Source organism: Phaenicophaeus curvirostris, chromosome 17 (assembly GCF_032191515.1).
Source record: "Phaenicophaeus curvirostris isolate KB17595 chromosome 17, BPBGC_Pcur_1.0, whole genome shotgun sequence".
NCBI lineage: Eukaryota > Metazoa > Chordata > Aves > Cuculiformes > Cuculidae > Phaenicophaeus > Phaenicophaeus curvirostris.
Window position 1 is genome coordinate 13093321 of NC_091408.1, and position 18559 is coordinate 13111879.

Below are 18559 nucleotides of genomic sequence, written 5' to 3' on the forward strand. Positions count from 1 at the left end.
GTTATGGACTATCCTATCTCAGTAAGACAGATGATCTGTTAGTCATCAGGTTTACACTAAGTAAAACCAGTGAGAATTTTGCTGTTGAGGTTGTCAGATACAGTATGGGTCCCAGTCCTTTCTGGATTTCTGGAAACAGCCTCCTCTGCAGTCATCTGACACTACAAAACCCAGCATTTATTATCAGTGTGAGTGTTGCAGCCTGGAAATGTTCAGGTTTACAACTTCCTAATCATAGTAGAGTGACTAGTTCTTAATATAGTGCTTTATTCATATGACTTTTTTTTCTCAAATCTAAAATGAGAGTAAGCTGCAGATAGCAAAAGAAGCTGTTACTCTTGCACTGACATCAGAAGAATTATTGGATACAGATCTCTGTATACATCAGATTAGGAAAATACTGCAAATGTCCTGGGTACAAAATATGTAATTTGATGTCAAGTCCAGATTTACTTTCTTGAGGACATTGGACTGACACTAACATAAGTTCTCTACCAATCATTCCAGAAGGATTAGACATTAAATAATTGTTGTAGAATATACAATATAGTCTTAAAGGTATTGAATCTGCAGCATGCTTGTTCCCCAGGATATTATTACAAGACTCTTCATGTCTTTTTTCTAATGACTTTTTGGATTCCCTGCTTTCAGCCTGCCACAACCAGCTTTACAAGTGTCCAACCGCTCTTTTTCTCTGTTATTAATTTTTTTTTCTATTGTAAGGCATTTCTGATCATTCTTCTGTCTGTCTAACAGCTTCTTAAGTTTATTGCTTTTCTGTGGTGCTGTTAGGGATTTTATTTCCCAACCGGTATTGCTTTTTAACTACTCATGTAAATCTGTATCAGTTCAGATTCATGCAGAAAAAACAATTTGTCACAAATCTGCAAAGGCTAAATGATCAAAGCAGAGCTTGCAGGCTCACTACTTTCTTTCTCTGCCTACTTCATCAGACCAAAAAATATTCTGTCTTGATTCAGACTTTTGTGCTGTCCTGTACTATAGCCTTTATTTATGGCAGGGAAAATAAATGTATGGGTCAGTGTAGTGGCGTATCTGCAAGATCAGCAAAGATGCACCCATTTACATTTGCAGAGGACCTGGCAGTAATTGTCGTCACTTACTATTCACATAGAAAAAAATTCTAAAACAGTAATGCCACTGAAACCCAGGCACTAAAATATCTTTATTAAAAAATATCCAAATTTCCTTACAAATACTAAATGTGAAAAGATGAAATTTTGGGCTCCTTAGCTGCAGAGATGGCAACATTATAAGCAAAGCTACATGTGGATAAATGACAGTTGCCTGCTTTTGTTCACGTAAATGCAATGTTTGTGCCCTTCTCAACACATGGTGCGACACAGGGATTGGTTGAGTTTACCCATGGTGGCATGAGGGTACAACTACAACTGCCACTACAGGCAGGGACTGGCGTCCTTATTCAGTCTCTGTCATGGATTTTTTTCTAAGGACATACTGTAACCCAAATTCTGCCCCGGGCATCGTGGTGCCCTCGTGAAGGTCATGGTCACATGTCTCAGAGCAGACTTTGGCCCCATTTGCCATATGGGAGCTGGAACATCATATTTTTTCTGAATGTCCCCATAGTTTATTTTTGTGTTTCTGTTTAAAGTTCAAATGAAGAGCTAATTACTAACCCAGCAGAGCCCATTGGCCGCAGGCTTCCCCGTTGGTCTGCCGTTATTCTGCTCATGAATGAATTTTTGGTTTTGAGGCACGTTTCCAGGGCCCCTGCCGTGGTCCCAATTTAGCTCAGGATGCTGATTGCTTGACATTCCTAAATATGAATGTGCTACAAAAACTACAAGGCCGATCTGTAAGGCAATTTTAGGACAGGCAACTTTGTCACTTCTCCTCTGCAGAGTGACCAGAAGAACAGAATTCTGTTTTTCCTTATAGATCTCTTTCTTCTGTTTAAGCGTGAAAAACTAGTTTGGTCTTGCTCTCTGGCTCTGCCACAGAAACTTATAGTAATTGCCACATTGAAGGAGATTTCATCCTTGCAAATCTGCTTTTTTCTCATTGTCACTGCATCATTTTCTCCTTGTCTTCCCACCATGCTTTGTACATCCTCTATGTTGCTATCAGGATTTTCCATGTGCATCAGGGGACATGGGATGGCTGAGCTCCAGAGACTGCTCCGGCTTTTGCCAGTGGCTCTGTGTGGAGGCTTGGGCAGCTCTCCTAACCATACTGCTCCTCAGATTTCACTCTGAGAAAGTTCAAGGTTGACAGCAGAACTTTTAAAATTATGTGAAAATCAAGTGAGAGTTGATAAATGTGTTAGGATTGTTGTTATTGTAGACAATGCAAAATGGCTTTCTTCTCTGAGACGTGCTTTGTAGACATGGAGGGAACTGAACCTCTCTATATATTTATAAACACCATATGGGTGCTAATTGATGAGAAGCTCGAAATGAGCCAGCAATGTGCGCTTGCAACCCAGAAGGCCAACCGTATCCTAGGCTGCATTGAAAGAAACGTGGACAGCAGGGCCAGGGAGGGGATTCTGCCCCTCTATTCCTCTCCTGTGAGACCTCATCTGGATTATTGTGTCCAGTTCTGGAATCCTCAACATAAGAAGGAGGTGGAACTGTTGGAACGGGTCCAGAGGAGGCTATGAAGATGATCAGAGGGCTGGAGCACCTCCCATACAAGGACAGGCTGAGAGAGTTGGGGTTGTTCAGCCTGGAGAAGAGAAGGCTCTGAGGAGACCTTATAGTGACCTTTCAGTACCTGAAGGTGCTGGAAAGGTACTGGTACAAGAAAGCTGGGGAGAGGCTGTTCACAAAGGCTTGTGGTGATAGGACTAGGGGCAAGGGGTATAAACTGGAGAGGGGCAGATTTAGGCTAGACATAAGGAGGAATTTCTTAGCTGTGAGAGTTGGTGAGGTCCTGGCCCAGGTTGCCCAGGGAAGCTGTGGCTGCCCCATCCCTGGAGGTGTCCAAGGCCAGGCTGGATGGGCCTTGGGCAGCCGAATCCAGCGGGAGGTGTCCCTGCCCTTGGCAGTGGGGTTGGAACTGGGTGATCTTTAAGGTCCCTTCCAACTCAGACTGTTCTATGATTTTATGATTCTATGTGCACCTTGATCTACCTGTTTTGCTGACAGGTCTTGGTCAACCTCACAGAGTTAAACTAAAGTTGTGAGAGATAGGAGGAGAGGAGCAAACTTGCCTGTTCAAGACTTGCAACATCCTGTAGTCATTATGGCAGAGCTGAATTTTAAAGAGTGTTGTAAAGTAACTAGCTCTGCAGGCTCATGTGGAAACACACAAATGTGCTGGTGAAAGAGCTGACTGGTAGACATTAAAAGCTGAGAAAATTGTAGGAGGTAATAGAGCAGCTAGGTGGGACAGGGCAAAAATGTCACAGACTTTGAGGTGAAAATGAGGTGTTTGCACTGTGTGCCTGGGCTATCAAGATCCTGAGTTCAAAAGAATAAAGTAGATACTGTGTGTTTGGTGCTGGATCTTAAGGCAGTGCTTGGCAAGCCAGCAGCTGAGGGGAGTCCTCTGTGGAAATCTGTAATGAGGAAGGCTGCATCTGTGCCTCTGCCCACATCAGTAAGGCTTTAGATAGGTCAGTGAAAACATGTGGCTGGCAAAGGAACCATGACTCACCATGGCAAACTCATGGCAGCAGCTTGGTATGTGAAAATAATTGAATGTTTCACAGCAGGGCTTCAAAGTACAAAGAAAACTCTGCATAAAGCACTGGCAGACAGACCTCAGCAGATGTATCATCACATGTTCCAGGATAATACTGAACTTGATTTCAGGTGTGAATTTGTTAGTGAAACAATAGAAAAATTTAAACTTATTCAGAAAATAAAACACTGAATCTCCTTTTGTTCCATCTGTTTCACATATCTCAGGGTACTCTGATGGGACCTGATTCCCACACGGCCTGAGTCTGGGGAAGCTTTTTACAGAAACCTTGTTCCCCAGCTGCATAAAGACATGTCATTTGTATCTCTGTGAATAAGCACTTACAAATATCTTTCTGAGAAAGCTGATGTAGCCACTGTGATTATGGACTTGTTTATGCATCCCTAATCCATAGTATCAATAGTTTTAGTCTGTGCAGAAAAAGGCTTCATCCGACATGTGATTGTGTGGGAGGCAGAGAATGGATAATGGAGTGGGAGAGGTATGTGAGCAGGGAGGTCTCACTGCTAGAACAACAGCTTCAATTATCAGTTGTGCCCAGCATCCATTGCATGTTTGATACGTGTATAGTACTATATGGAAATTTGCAAAGCCTTATGTGCTTTAATAAAGTGAGGTGGGACAGTACTTCTCTATTTTCTTCAGGCAGTGGATAGCATATCCTTCAGAATCCATGTGGGAGTTTCTTTTCTTCCCTACCCCCTTCTCCTGTTCTCTCCCTTGCATTCCTCCTCACTGCCTGTCTCCCACTTTTCCCAAATTCAGCTCTCTTTCAGAGTTTCCTTTGCTGGCTGTGACAGTGCAGAAATGTGGTTGTGGCCAGAGCAGCCAGCGAGGAGCAGGGCAGGAGGGGTTCCCAGTGGCACGGAACGCTGCCCTGTCCCCTACCTCGGGGGCCACAGAGGAGCAGAGCGTGCAGGCAGGGAACTATGCAGACATCATCACTGTCTGGTTCTGCAAAGCAGAAAAAAACCCAGAAAAGAACCTGTCAGATTTCTCTGCTGGATATTTCTGCATCCCGATGGCTGCACTAATCTGCTCCTGGTTGGCCAAACCCCAAGGAGCTGGATGGCAGATGGGAAAGGATTCCCCGGCTGTGGCCCTCGGAATTCCCTTTAGACCATGGAGGGCACGGGGGTTAGAGCGGTGTAGAAGACGGGAAGGATTCATGTGCAGCGCAGAATACAAAGTGGGAATGACAGCAGCAAGCTGTGGCAGAAAGAGAATAAAAAACCCCACCATATTAAACAAGATCAGTGGTTTCTTTTGAGATTTTTAGTGCTTCCCTCCATGAAAGCGAAGCTGTTTCAGTCAGTTTGACCCCAGTCATTCTGGCTCTGCTACACATCGCAACAAATATTTACTCTGCAAAACTGCATTGCTAGAGTCTCATTGGCATCTTTTCTTTGAAGTGATATCCTAGAGCTTTCATTTTGTTGCTGGAAATCCCTACATCACATCACATCGTCCACCCCTTACAGAGCTCCAAAACCCCTGCAGGCACCAAACCTCTGCATTAGGCTTCCTAACTGCAGGCTTGAGAATCAAAAGAGCCTTCATGCTGGCACATCAATCCTGGAGCTGAGATACTGACCCCATGTGTGAAATTTTGATTGGGTTTAGCTAATTTCGCATGACATGTCCCTACCAGTCTCCCCAGTCTCAGCAATTCAGCAGCATCAGACACAGTGTTATTCGTGTACCTTAGGCCAGATCTCCCAGCTCCACTTTTCTGAAAGGTCTTCCTTTGACAATCTGACATGCATTTCCCTCCTGCGATGATGTCTAAAAGTACTGGCAGCCTGCTTGGGAAAAGCAAAGAAGAAATCCTCCCCAATTTGTTTGTTTGTTTGCTTTTAAGAGCAAACCTTGCTGATTATCAGCTAAAGCCGTCTGTCTGGAGACCAAAACCAAGTACGCGCACGCAGCTTCATGGAGTTAGAGTTTGGAGGCTGTGAATTAATTAGCAATTTCTCTGAAGAACCGCAGCCTGACAATTCACAGGCTTCATAGGTCTCTGCCTTTGATAAGCAGACAACGTACATGACAGCTTCCTGGGATCATGGTAGCCTACTTAGCACTGCAAACCACCAAACCACCAAAGGAGGACTTGCCAAAATAAGCTAACACCATTCCTAAATGCTAGACATCAAATTATTAAAGGGGCTTTCTCATTTTAACCTGAGACAAATTAAAATTTCCATTTATGCTACAGCTAGGAAAAAGTGAACTCCCACAGGAAGATTTGATTCCTCAGCGAGCTGAGTGTAAAGGAGATCCAGTATGGCTTGGGTAGCTTATTGGGTATGGTTGCAAGCTGTCCCATTGCTAAATAGTTCATTACCTTCTTTAGGTCGTTCATTACCTTCTTTAGGTAGTTTGTGTGCTTCCTGCTCCCAGAAATCTTTGGCAGAAAATACAGACTTAAAATGACACACTTCTACTCTTTAAAACCACTGCTAAAAACATTAAAACCCTGTGTGCCTTTAGCCTGGCAGCAGGACTGTAAATAACGACAGCAAAAACTGAGGCAATCGCCTAGGACCCCTACTTTGTTCTTCTGTTTGTTGTGTGCTTGCTGTGTTTCACCTACAAGAAAACTGATACCTGATGTTAGTGGGTTCAGCAGCTTAACATCAGATCTGAGCCGTGGACTGGACAGTGCTGCGCAAAGACCAAAAAAAAAGGGTCCCTGTTTCCAGGCGATTCTAGCCTCGATATGTAAGGCAGACAAAGGTAAGGAAAAGGGACACGACAGGCAATAGCACTTGCTCTCTTAGTGAAGTGATTTATTTCCTGGCTTTCCCAACACTTTAAGTCGTGGAACTGCATCTCACAATAATAGGCAATGTCCCCAACCAGAATTGCCTGCTTGGAACAACACACAAATGTGAAATGTGGCTATTTACCAGCATCACTTCACCAAGGCACATGCAACAGCACCTGGATTTTGCTTCTAAGATGCATTTCTTTCCTTCTTGAGCTTTTTTACTGAACTTCACAAGCTGTGTGAAGAGAGACCTTTCACTGCTGGTCATCTTATTAATGATCTCATTTTTCCTTTGCAACACCTGCCTGTTATTTTGCTCCCTTTCTGCCTATTTACTACACACAGCACTATCTTATACATTTTTTTCTTCCCCCTCCTCCCCAAACTTAGCAGTGATAGATTCTATTTATACAAGGATGATAGTTTGTTAGTAAGAATATAATACAGCTAAAAGGCTTTGCAAAAGATAACTCTCAGATTAAATGTAATTAGGTATTTTTCCTAAATGCTTTGTGCGTGACAGTAGGAGGGTCAGACAGTCTCTGTGATTATCCCATGTTGCTTTTTCCCTGCAGCACAATGCAGCCATTGTCTGTTCTCTGTTTTTATCTGGCAAATTGTGATTGCTGGGCTCTATATGTATATGCGACTTTGTTTTGCTGCTCATCCTTGCCAAGTCTGCTCACTCCGTAAGCATTGATTCTGCCCCGAGGAGGAGGAGTGAGAGCATGGCTGGAGGTGAGTCCTCCCCCCATCACATGGCAGTTTGAACTTCTTGAGGAGTCACAGACTAAAAAAAGAAAAGATGAAAAATATATTCAGGCATTGATTCCGCCACCCATTTCTTTCTTACCAATGCTTTTGCAATAACATTTTGCTATTAAAAAATCCATTTTTCCCTCTCTAGCAGCTGTGTGGAAGACTCAGAGTCAGCAGGTAAATATAACCAGAGAAACATGCATTTGGGCTTCTGTTTATGCTCCTTTTTAACCCTGTGTCAGCACATCTGATTGTGGAGCTCGCTTGCCTGTACTGAGGAAAAAGGAACCTGATTAAGTAGCAAGTGCTTAAAATAAATGTGATTAGTTTGCTGATATATCCCTCTTCTCTCTCCCGTTGCCAGTGACTTCAGATTTCACTCTGCACAATGAAAGGTGCTTACATTAAACCAAACAGCTAACTTTGAAGTTCATGTCAATCTTTCACATTTTTGATTCAGGTTTCACCTTCGTTTCTCACACTTGAAGTATTTCAACTTGTACTTGCAACTCTTCTAGTTATACTAAAGGCCTCACAAATTATTCTGTATTATTTTGGGCCCCAGTTCCTTTGTTCCTTTGGACACATAAGAAATACAGCTTTGAGGTGTTTTTGTTGGTTTGGGGGTTTTTTTAGTGCATCCTAAAGGCTCAGAAAACACAGGGCAAATAAAGAAATTAGAATTATATTTTATTTATTCCAAGCTTTCATACCAAGTACCATGATACTTTAAGACTGAACTCAGGCTTTTTGCAAACTCAGAGCTGACAATACTGTACTACAACTGAGGAAATTTGCTTTGGAGCATTTTTAGTTCCTTTGCTCCTCCGTGTATCTAGTCCCACCAGCTGCTTCTAAAACTTGTACTTCAGCTGCTATAATCTTATCATTAAAGGTGGATTTGAGTATTAAGAACCAATGAACGAACCTTTGTGCTTGCAACTAGAAGCTGGGAGATGACTCTGCATTTAAGGTGCAAGCTCAGCTTTACTCTCGCATTGAGTATAATCCAGTATAATGGAGTGTTAGATGGGATGAACTCACAGCAGCTCCTTTAGAGAGATGCATCTATTTGGGTTTTTTATTCAACTGCTGTTTTCTGACTTTTCAAATCCCTTCTATGTTGTTGTTTTTATTTCCTACCCTTGCAGTGGTAACATGAGGAAAAAAAGCTGAATTTGACCACATCCATGAGTATGTCAAGCATTTAGATTTTATTGGTTTAGAAGCTTACTAAATTTAAACAGAAGCATTAACATGGCCTTGGGCTCTCTTGACAGTTATAAACTCTTCCTTGGGGGGATTTCTGTAATGCTTTCTAATCAGCTTAAGGAGTTAATTAAACAGCTGTCACTTAGCTTCTTAATTCTGAGACTTGATGCTAAATAAGATTTGAAATTAGTTATGCATGACTGGAGCATGGATTCTCTGATATAAATAAGATGGCTGCTAGCTGAAGAGGAGCAAAATCTAGGCCTTTTAAAATAAATAATGAAAGGATTCAAGGTGATACCCTGGATTAGTGCTCTCTGATTAATAGAAAAGAGGGGAAAAAAAGTGGAAAACGGGGGATATTAATGAGTGCCAAATGGGATGGATTTTCAGGCAGCTATTCATTCTCATTTGGTGGCATGCCCTGAACTTCAGGAGATTTCAATGATCATTTTATTCTCTTCCCTATTGCAGTTTGCACATAGTAAAGCCAAAAGCCAAGATATCTATTGAAAACAAAAGGGAACTTGCTTGACTTTAGAAGTTAGATATTTAAGTGGCAAAAATATATTCCACTACTATAATAAAAAATATAACAGGAGATCTGCTGTGCTTACAGAACATATATTATAGTGTTGTGGGGTCTTTTTAATACTTTTTTCCTTGTGCGTGCATGGTAGCAGGACAAGTACTTCTTCTCCTGAAGGGTATGAGCTGCAGATCAGTCCAAGTTATTTTGAGGAAACATGTCTGCGGGTCTTTTTTTGAAAACAAGCTGGTGCCTTGCTCGCTGCTGCTTGTAGCATTGTGAGGTTTGGGAGGGCTAGCAGGGGTTTAGCGTGAAAATGATGTTTGAATCATGCTAAAATGCTTTTGGAAAAGAATGCTGACAGCAACTACTAAACTTCACTTTGTCACATAAACCTGATGTGGGGCCTCAAAGCTAAGCATGAGTTAGTTATGTATTTAGTTCTTGTAAAAGTCATTATTAATACAAATGTTCGGAAATATTGTGTACACAGAGAGAACTAAGGGAAGAAAAAAAAATTGCTTAAGTTTTATAAAGATATTGTTAAAGTCCTTCCTTTACACCTCCAAAATTATAAGGCAAAATATATCTGCAGGGAAGCTACCAATTAAAATTGAAAAAACCTAATAGGTATTCACTTCTGCATTTCTACTTAAATAGATGCTTACTGTGTACATCTGAATGTGTTTCTGCTGGAGGGCTTAATACGCTCAGTTATTTAATATTAAACTCTTCAGTAGGCGAAGAACGCTTACTCTAGAATCTTCTTTAAAAGTATTACTCTTTTTTTTTCTCCATTTAATGTAGTAGCAATTTCAGAATAAAGATTGCTTGGTCTTCCAATTCTGTTACATGGAGAAAAATGGTTTTCTCTGACTGCTATTATTATTTCTTTTTATTGGGGGGGGGCTGATGCATGTGAATCATAGAGATATTAGAGATATGCTACGTAGTAGTTAGAGACTAAGTTCAGCATCTTTTAAATAGCTGCTCAGGGAATCAACTTTTAGCCATTAGAATACTTGGCTATAACTTTGCTAAAGCATAACTATTCCTAACTTGCAATGCCCTGACATCGTATCTCCTGTAATCTTTGTTACTTACAGATAAAAAACATAATCTTTCTTCAGAAGATTCTTTTATCACTTAAGCAGCAAAAAGTAACACTTTTAAATTAGTAAATATTTAGATTTATAGCCTTTACTTGCTGAGACTCTGAACTATAAATCTCTGCATAGCTAAATAAGTAGTATCATGTTTGTTTCTTCAAAATGAAACGATTTTTATATGCTTTCACTAGGGGAGCATTAAGCCCTTTCTAGCCATTAAAGAAATGACTGAAGAAGCATTTTACTCTGTCCCTGCTGTGTAAATTGGTGTAAACGGTTATTGTGCTTCTGTCTTCAAGGGTGAGATGCAAACCAGGTGCCTAAAGAAATCACCCTCCAAGTCCATACTTTCAGCAGAGATATTGAAAACTCTGCAAACAGAATATACAGCTCAGTTATTCTAGCACAGTTTAGCACAGCATCAGACCACTGACAGCTTGCTTTGTGCCTCTTTTACTTTAGAGATATGTTGTGTGGATTTGTTCTCCTGGGATTGAACAAGCAGTTGCTGATAGAAAGTCAGAAAGTCACCACAGACCTTTCTATGAACTCCAGACATTAATTCTTGCCCCTCAACTCCCTCATTTCTTTTGGAGAGAGAGGAGACAGAGATTGTTTTGGAGGTTTTTATGACTGTCTAAGAATCAGCACTACTGCCACATGCTGCACATTGTGCCATTAGGGAAGCACTGTGGTTCTGAACGTAGATCTAGAACATGGATACAGACAAAAACAATAACACTTTGAATCTGGGATTTTTTGGTTTGATGAAGACAACATATAAATTTGCTTCCTTACTTTCAAATCAGATATGAATACACTTAATCTGCATTTAGTTACTCTCATTGAAGTCACTGAGATCACTCACACTGTTGGGTTAGGCACAAATCTGATAGATTGTAGCCTCAGATAGAAGGCTCTGGGGCAGAACCTGAGACCATGTTACTGAGCTTTGAAGCCAACTGAGTCTCTGGGCGTGCAGAAACTCCCTGTGGATTAGATGTGCTATGCCCATGCTTTTGGAAGGTGTCTAAGGAGGAAAATATCTAAGGAGTAGTGACAGTGAAATATTCAGGTACTAGGTGGCCAGTTTTTATGTTTCCATGAAGTGGCAGGTACCAGATATACTAGGATGCAGACTGTATTCAGAATATCCAAAGCCAGCACTTGGAAAATTCAGAAACTTGGAGGAAATTCTTGAGACTTGCGAGAATCATTCTCACTTACTAGCTCTTGCCAGGGGAAATTACATTTGCCTTTGGTAAGCAGACCTCATTAATCACACTCTTTCAAAGGCTTGGTTATTACACTTCCCTATGCTTCACAAAGTAATTGCACGCATCCTGCTGTAGTGTATCAACTGGAGCAATAAGGCCATTCCTGCTTGGGGGAGCAGGTCTTCTGAGCTTGGTACAAGATGCAAGGAACTAGGCATGTGCTATGGCCTCAAATAGTCCCACTGAATGGAGATTTCTTCCCAAGTGTTTGCAAATTCTTGACCTAATTCCTGGATTCTGTAATTTTTGTGGATGCTTAATAGCACTTGTTCCGTCAAGCTGTCTCTACTAGCAGCTCTGTGGAGCCTGTAGAAGAGTGGCAAAAGTATCTAAATAACCTGCATGCAGTAACTTTGCTGCAAAGCCCAGATCTGAAAATAAAAGTACCTAGAAACATAATTGCAAGTCTTTCCCAGATCCCAGTTGATTGAATAATACATTCTCTGCAGAGAGCAAATGTGCCCTCAAGACAGGAGATACAGGCAGATATTATCACCTTTGTATGAATTATAATTTCAAAATATTTGAAGGGCTTTTGTGCTGAGGGAGGGAGAGAATTTTCTTCTTAAATGCTCTTTTCATGAAATCCTATTTCACCCTCCCCTAAAGATCATGGTGAGGAGGGGGAAATTTTAGCAAAGCAACTACCAAAAGACCAGGAGGGTTTTTTCATCATTGCTTAAAATATTGCTTTGAGTCCGAATAAAGTGTCTCTGTTTCTTTAAGTAACAGGAAAAGGTATTTTTGATCTGCATCCTTTAGATGAGCAAAATCCCAGCTTCTCCTCTTTAGCCCAAGAGGCAGTAGGAGGAGTCATCATCTTCTGGTAACTTGGTTTCAATCTCCCACTTTGTTGTCTTCTACAAGTAAAATCAGGTCAGTCTCAGAGCTCATAGCGTGAGCTATTTAGATAATGAGAAGTTAGTTCTTGGGGGGCTTTGGAAGCCTTTATTTCACATGAGCCAGCTGAAATCAAGAGCCTCTTGTTCTACAGGATAGTCTGTGATTTGCAGGCACACTTCTGAAAAGATCAGAGGCGTTTCCAGGAACAAGCAGTATCTTGCTAATAGGAGCGGAAGAATCCAGGCATCAATTTGTGCTCTCGGTGTATCTTGGCAAAAGCCAGTGGTATCTGCTGTGCGAGACTAATGTGACACCCAGGTAGCAGAGAGTGCTGTTTAGTCTCATGCTCCTCATATAATCAGAACTCAGCACCTTTAAATTAGAAGTGATAAATCAAAAAGAAGGAATACATTTTGCAGTAATCATCACAACAAAGACATACCAGTGACGCATGTCACTGCAAAGCTTGTTTTCTTTAAAGAAACCCAAGACCTTCTCAGCATCCTTCATTTTTAGGAGAGGATGGCTTTGTTATGAGCCTTATTGATTGGTAAAGAAACAGCTGGGAATAAGTGCTTGCCCACCATTACCTAAGAAGAGCAGGGTGAAGTCCCAGAAAACCTGGCAAGGATCTGATTGCCCACAGTACTGTGATATTTTACACGGGAGCAGAATGGTAGCGCTCTTAAACTAATTCATTAGGAGGCAGAGGGGGAAACTAGATATCTGCCATGACAAGAAGTGCTGCCAACCCAATTTACAGGCTGAGAATTGCTAAATATGCCAACAGTGCATCCTAAAGAGCAGTCTAAAGCCTGCCTCTAAGAGCAGAGTTTCTTCCATACGCGTGGCCAGCCTGAGTGTCCAACTGAATGTGTCATCAGAAGCCACCCTAGAGCACACCCTGCATGCCAGATGGTTTAATGTGCTACCAAGTGGCTTTTGTAGCAGTTATTATCCCTCTGCAGGCCATCTGCAGACTGGAAGTTAGGAAGTGTGAGTATTGCAGAAGACACCCCGCACTGTGGGGATTTGTAAAAGATCACCCGGGAGATATGGATAAAGTGGATTTCTGACTATCCTCAATGCAAACGTTTATTCCCTAGCAATTATACACTGCTTCTTTGGTCTAAATGTTAACAATATTTGTCCAATAGTGTCATAGGATTCCAGTATTAATAGAAAATGGTTTTGTGGGTGAAAAAGTAAGACATAAGACAATTTTTGTGTGATCAGCAATATCATTAGTGAGCTCCTCAGGATGAACTTTTCACTATTGCTAGACGCAAGGTACAACCTGTTTATGTGGCTCGGGGCCATTCATCAGGTGGTAGGTTGCTCATCATCTGACATTTGATGAGCATTCATGAACTAGCAATTAAGGCATGAAAAATATCTTAACATCTCTGAAGCAAAACTGGGAGTTTTGTTCCAAGGCTGAAGGGAGGAAATTTGTCTTTCCTGTCTGCTGCCCTTGGAGCAGTTCTTGGTATAGCTATTAGAATTTAAAGCAAAGATGAATCTAGTGATGAATTGATAGTAGAATATGTTAACTAAGGGGGCTTTTTTTTTTTTTCTCTTAGGAAGCAGAGATCCTGAACACAGCTATTCTCACTGGGAAAACAGTGGCTGTTCCTGTCAAAGTGATCTCTGTGGAAGATGATGGGACTGTGACTGATCTTCTGGAATCTGTGGAGTGCAGATCATCAGATGAAGACGTCATTAAGGTAGGGTCATACTGGTCCATTACACAAAGGCAGAGGCCCTGCAAAACAGTGGTGTTCTATAATGTGACAAGTTCTTTCATCTTCCTAACTGTTCTACTGCTGGAAGATTATCTCGAATTTGCACAAAATTGCACATTTTCCATCCTGCGTGCCAACTACTTGGAATTGCCTGTCACTTCCCACTTTTGAAGTATTTTCAGAGTTTACCTTTTTACTTTTCAGCTATATGAGCTGTGTAGGTTCAGAAATGCTGTCAGCTGATGTTCCAGAAAGGGACGTAATTTCTCTGAAGTTGGTTTGCCACATTGGAACAGGAGTTCTATGACTCAAAGTTTGAGTCTCTTCTTAGTACTGACCCAGCAGTGTATTTTAAACAGTGTTAGCTTTAAATGTGGGATTTTCTTTGGTCACAATTGCTAGGAGGGTGTCTCACAGGAAACATGTTGACCGCCAATCATGGACTGGGAGCACCTGGATAAAGCACTTGACCAGTGGCTTTACTCTGTACAACAGCTCTATAGTCTGAACTTCATTGAAAGATAGATGGCAGGCAATAATTGAGTTCTGCTGTTAGTTTTGACTCTTGGTGTGCACTTTCCTTTCAGGGAAGAGCTCACAGGAATGCCTTTAAGTGCCTTTTCATTACTGAAGTCTCAGAGTCAGACTACCTTCAAGAAAATTGTTGCTCCTTGAAGGCTGTTGGCTTGTACCAATACTTATACTGAAAGCTTGTAAGAAGATCTGCATATTCCTGTTCAGCTTGGTTAATGGCTAACACAATATTAGTGGTAGAGGAAGAGTACGGCCAGCAGCGGTGTTGTGGGAGGCATGGTGGAAAGTATTCCAGCACAGGGACAGAAATGCTGGCTTGTCTACAGCAGCATTTCTCTCTGTACAAACTTATCTGTGGCTACAAATAAAAGTTAAAATTGAAATTTTTTAACATAACCAGCATGTCACAAACCGATTGCAAATACTGCAGGCACCCTCCTGGCTGCTGAAAATCACCGTTATCCCATTAACTTTTGTGAACTGCACCATATTGAGGACTTGGCCTTTGTGAAATTTGCCTTAGCCTAAAGCTGACTGGAATGTTAAGCTTTCTTCCTGTTATGTTAGTTCATTTTAATTTGGATTCAATCAGCTGAAGCTAGTTGGTAGTTCCAAAGAAAGCCTTCTTGGGCCCTGTTATCTGAAAAAGATTTTTCCCATTGGACATTTTTTGCCTTTATAGGCAAAGATGAGTGTAGATTCTTGGTTGTTACTGTCATATGGGAGTTTGAGACATACCTCCAAGTTTATTAACTTCATCTCACAGAGGGAGTGAGAACTTGGAGCACAATAATTGAAGATTGGAGCTGGGTATAGGTTTAAATGATCTTTCTTGAGCTAACTCTAAACAGAATTTCTTTCATTTTGTCAAAAAATAGTAATTTTTACACTCACTGGGCTTGTTTTAAATAATTTCTTCACAATAATTTCCTAATCACAAGATGAACCCAAGCAATTTTAATGTCCAACTTTTTTTACATTTCCCTTTTAGAATCTACTCAGGGTTTCTATTAATCTGAATAGCCACCATGCTGATATTTCTGATTTAACGAGTCTTTCTGGCTCTCTTAATAGAGGCATTTTTTTTTTGCTTCTATGGAGCCCTTTTGAATCTGGTTAATCTGCCAAATATAGCAAACTGTTGGACTGAATCTAAGTTTAAAAACAGAAAGAAATTATTTGAGGTCCCGGTCTTATGTTGTGGAGGTTAATGGTTGAAGTCTTCATTCAATATCTCACTCATTAACTAACTAATTTTTTTTAGAAAGCTGGAGAAAAGAGTTTGAAAGCAAATATATCATTTGGAAGATATTTTAAAAATTGGGTTTCTTACCTGAAGTTTTAGTTTATTGGAATGATGGGGCGTGTTCATCGTGTATTTGTGTAATGGTTTTGTCCGATATAAATATGCAACAGTTTGTAGTATACAATGACCCTGGCAAAGATGTTAAATTGGTGGTACTGCTCAAGTATATATGTATCATTAATTGTAAGCACGTGAATATACCGATACAGGCTTGTGAGCTTAACATTATTCATATATACTGTTGCAGAATGATGTTACTGATGGGCCCCATATAAAAAACAGGAAAGCACAGGTCAGAGATCAAGACATTCTCAGCTTCTGCAAACTTCCCACTAGAGTTACTCCTCCACAGCAGGAAGGCAGGTTTCAGCAGCATTAAAATGAGTTGCCAGTTTAAAGTGAGGTCTTAATTGAAAATGTGTCTCTGAGTTTCCAGTTTACCTGCTCTGTTTCAGACTAAGCCTTATTCACAGACATCTTATCTAATGAAGATAAAGATACGTAATTACTGGCCAGCCTTCAGCATGCAACAGTAATTAAAGTTTCTGTTCTCTGGGCATTAAAGTAGTGAATATAAAATGGATGAAAAAGTCTGGTTAAAATGCCCATTGAAATATAAAGATTAAGATTGCAGTTTTTGTGTCTTTACTGTTGCTGTTTTTCATTGCACCTGTCATATAGCATCTGACAGATTGATTATGTCTTGGTGGCTTAACTTTTATTCCTGGTTTTTTTGGTGTTGATTAATGATGAATTTAAGCTCATTTACCTTGCAGAATGAGGATACCTCATTCTTTTAGTTTCAAGGACTACATCTATTACTCGTTTCTCTCTCCTGGAACTTCAAAGAGCTCTAAAGAGCTGGACGAAACTCTGCACTGACTTTTCTGTTGAACTGCGTCTACTTGAATTAGACTGAAGTCAGGACAGAGTTGAGACAAATTGTTATCTGAAATTATTTGCACCACTGTGACAGAGTAACCAAGCCAAAACATTGAGTTATGTTAGACATAGAGGCATGTTATAGGCTCTGTTTCACAAATGAGGAATCCAAGGCAAAGTGCTATAAAGAAGTTCTGACCATTCAAGTAGATGGTAAAACTCCTCCTGACCTCATGGAAGAGAGGGAGGTTGGTGGACAGACTTTTTTTTTGCTGAGCTGTTGATATGGATCACATTGTTAAGATGATTTAAATCAAGAATGAGGAGAAGGGAAAAATCAACATATGTTAATTAATTTTAATGTCCTTTTGCAAATTTTTCAAAATGGGCAATTTTTCAAGGCTCAACAAGGCCTCAAAGTCTCCAAAGCAACTCTTTCCAGTGATCTGGATTTTCAAGATCAGTTAATTGAAAATCTGTGTTTTGTTTGCCCTGAAACAAGAACACCTTCAGGTTCATTTTCTTCGGTCAGTTAAAGAAAAATTCACATATATTCTTAGCTGTGTCCAGAAGCCACAAGCCAGAAGCCACACAGTGAATGGTGCCAACACTGGGAACAATATTCAGTTTCTCTGGCCCCTTTTTGTATTTCACTGTGTATTTTGTAGAGGACTCCATTCAAAATCTGTGTGTTATCTGAAATTGTGTGCTTTCCGAACAAAATATGTTTTGCTTATTTCCTTCTAGAGATTCTGGTACCTTTCTTAGATCACAGATAAGGATGCAAATGAGCAGCAGGCACACTAACTTTGGTCTGTATTAGGAGCAAACTCCTGGGGGCAGGAGGAGTGAAGGGAGGGTTGTTATTTCAGGTATGCTTGTCCTCTGCAGAGTCTTATTTTTAGTGGCTTTGCAGCAGGAGAAGAGCAGTGATGTTTGCCTGCTTGCTCTTTCTCAGCTACATGGTGGGCAGTTACCGCTGATCTGATGAAGGCTCGGTAGCTGCTTTGTTCTCTTCGCTTTGGATTGTGTTAGAGGGGATAGCAACACACATAGCAATTTGTAAAATATTCCTGCAGACTAACCAGGCTTTCAGTAACACTTAGTGTGGTTTTATCAGTGGCAAAAGAACTTCTTTTTAATAAAGTGACAGACTTTACAAAAACTGAAGTATCAGAACATGTGAAATAGCCCGGAGCAGGCAATGTTTTAAACCATTAAACTTTTACTAGCTGTTTCTTTTCTTTTTTACAGTGGTGCACTTCAGGGAAAAGTTGAGTTCTTCTAAAGTCAGTGGAGTAACAGAGTAAAAAAATCAAAAGGAGAAGGTAATCAGGCGCAGGATTTTATCTGCTCCTTAGTTTAGCATTGGCAGTTCCAGGGCTGCAGATTTCACAACCATATTGCTAGTGGCAGTCCATTTGATATTTTTTACAACGCATTCTTGGATGCGTGTGATTGCACGAGCTTTGACTTCCAGCTTTCAGCTGGAAAAGAAAAACTTCGTGGCTGCAGGGCTCCCAAAATGAAGGTACTGCAAGGATACTTCAAACCAGCATGAAGAATCTCAATTTCCTTATGATCTCTTGAGGTTAAGCTAAGCTAAGAGTGATATGAGATGCATGTTTTGGCTTGATGGAATCTAACAGCTTACCCAGTCAGAAGGCAGAAGCCAAGTATTCACCCTTTCTGGTGCTTGCTCCAGTGAATTAGTAGGGGAAGAAGGACTGAAGGAGGAGAAGCCATTCTGCAGTGAGGACAAAGCGAGGCAGGAGAAGGAAGAGCAAAGCAAAGAGAGTGAGGAAGAGCAAGTACCTGTTTCGGGAGCAGTGAACCAGCTAGACAGAACGTGCAATATCACATTCAGATGAGGTCGTTGCATTGGTTTTGGTCACTCAGG

The 18559-nt window shown here is 40.9% G+C and overlaps 1 protein-coding gene across 2 annotated transcripts in view; it reads left to right on the forward strand.

Moving 5' to 3' along the window:
- The window catches only part of TMEM132D (transmembrane protein 132D), a 264377-nt gene that overhangs the window by 207685 nt on the left and 38133 nt on the right, over positions 1 to 18559 (forward strand). For both annotated transcript variants that reach the window (XM_069871349.1, XM_069871348.1), the window contains one exon: positions 13776 to 13919. In XM_069871349.1, the coding sequence (XP_069727450.1) occupies positions 13776 to 13919 (144 nt within the window). The remainder of the gene's footprint in view (positions 1 to 13775; positions 13920 to 18559) is intronic.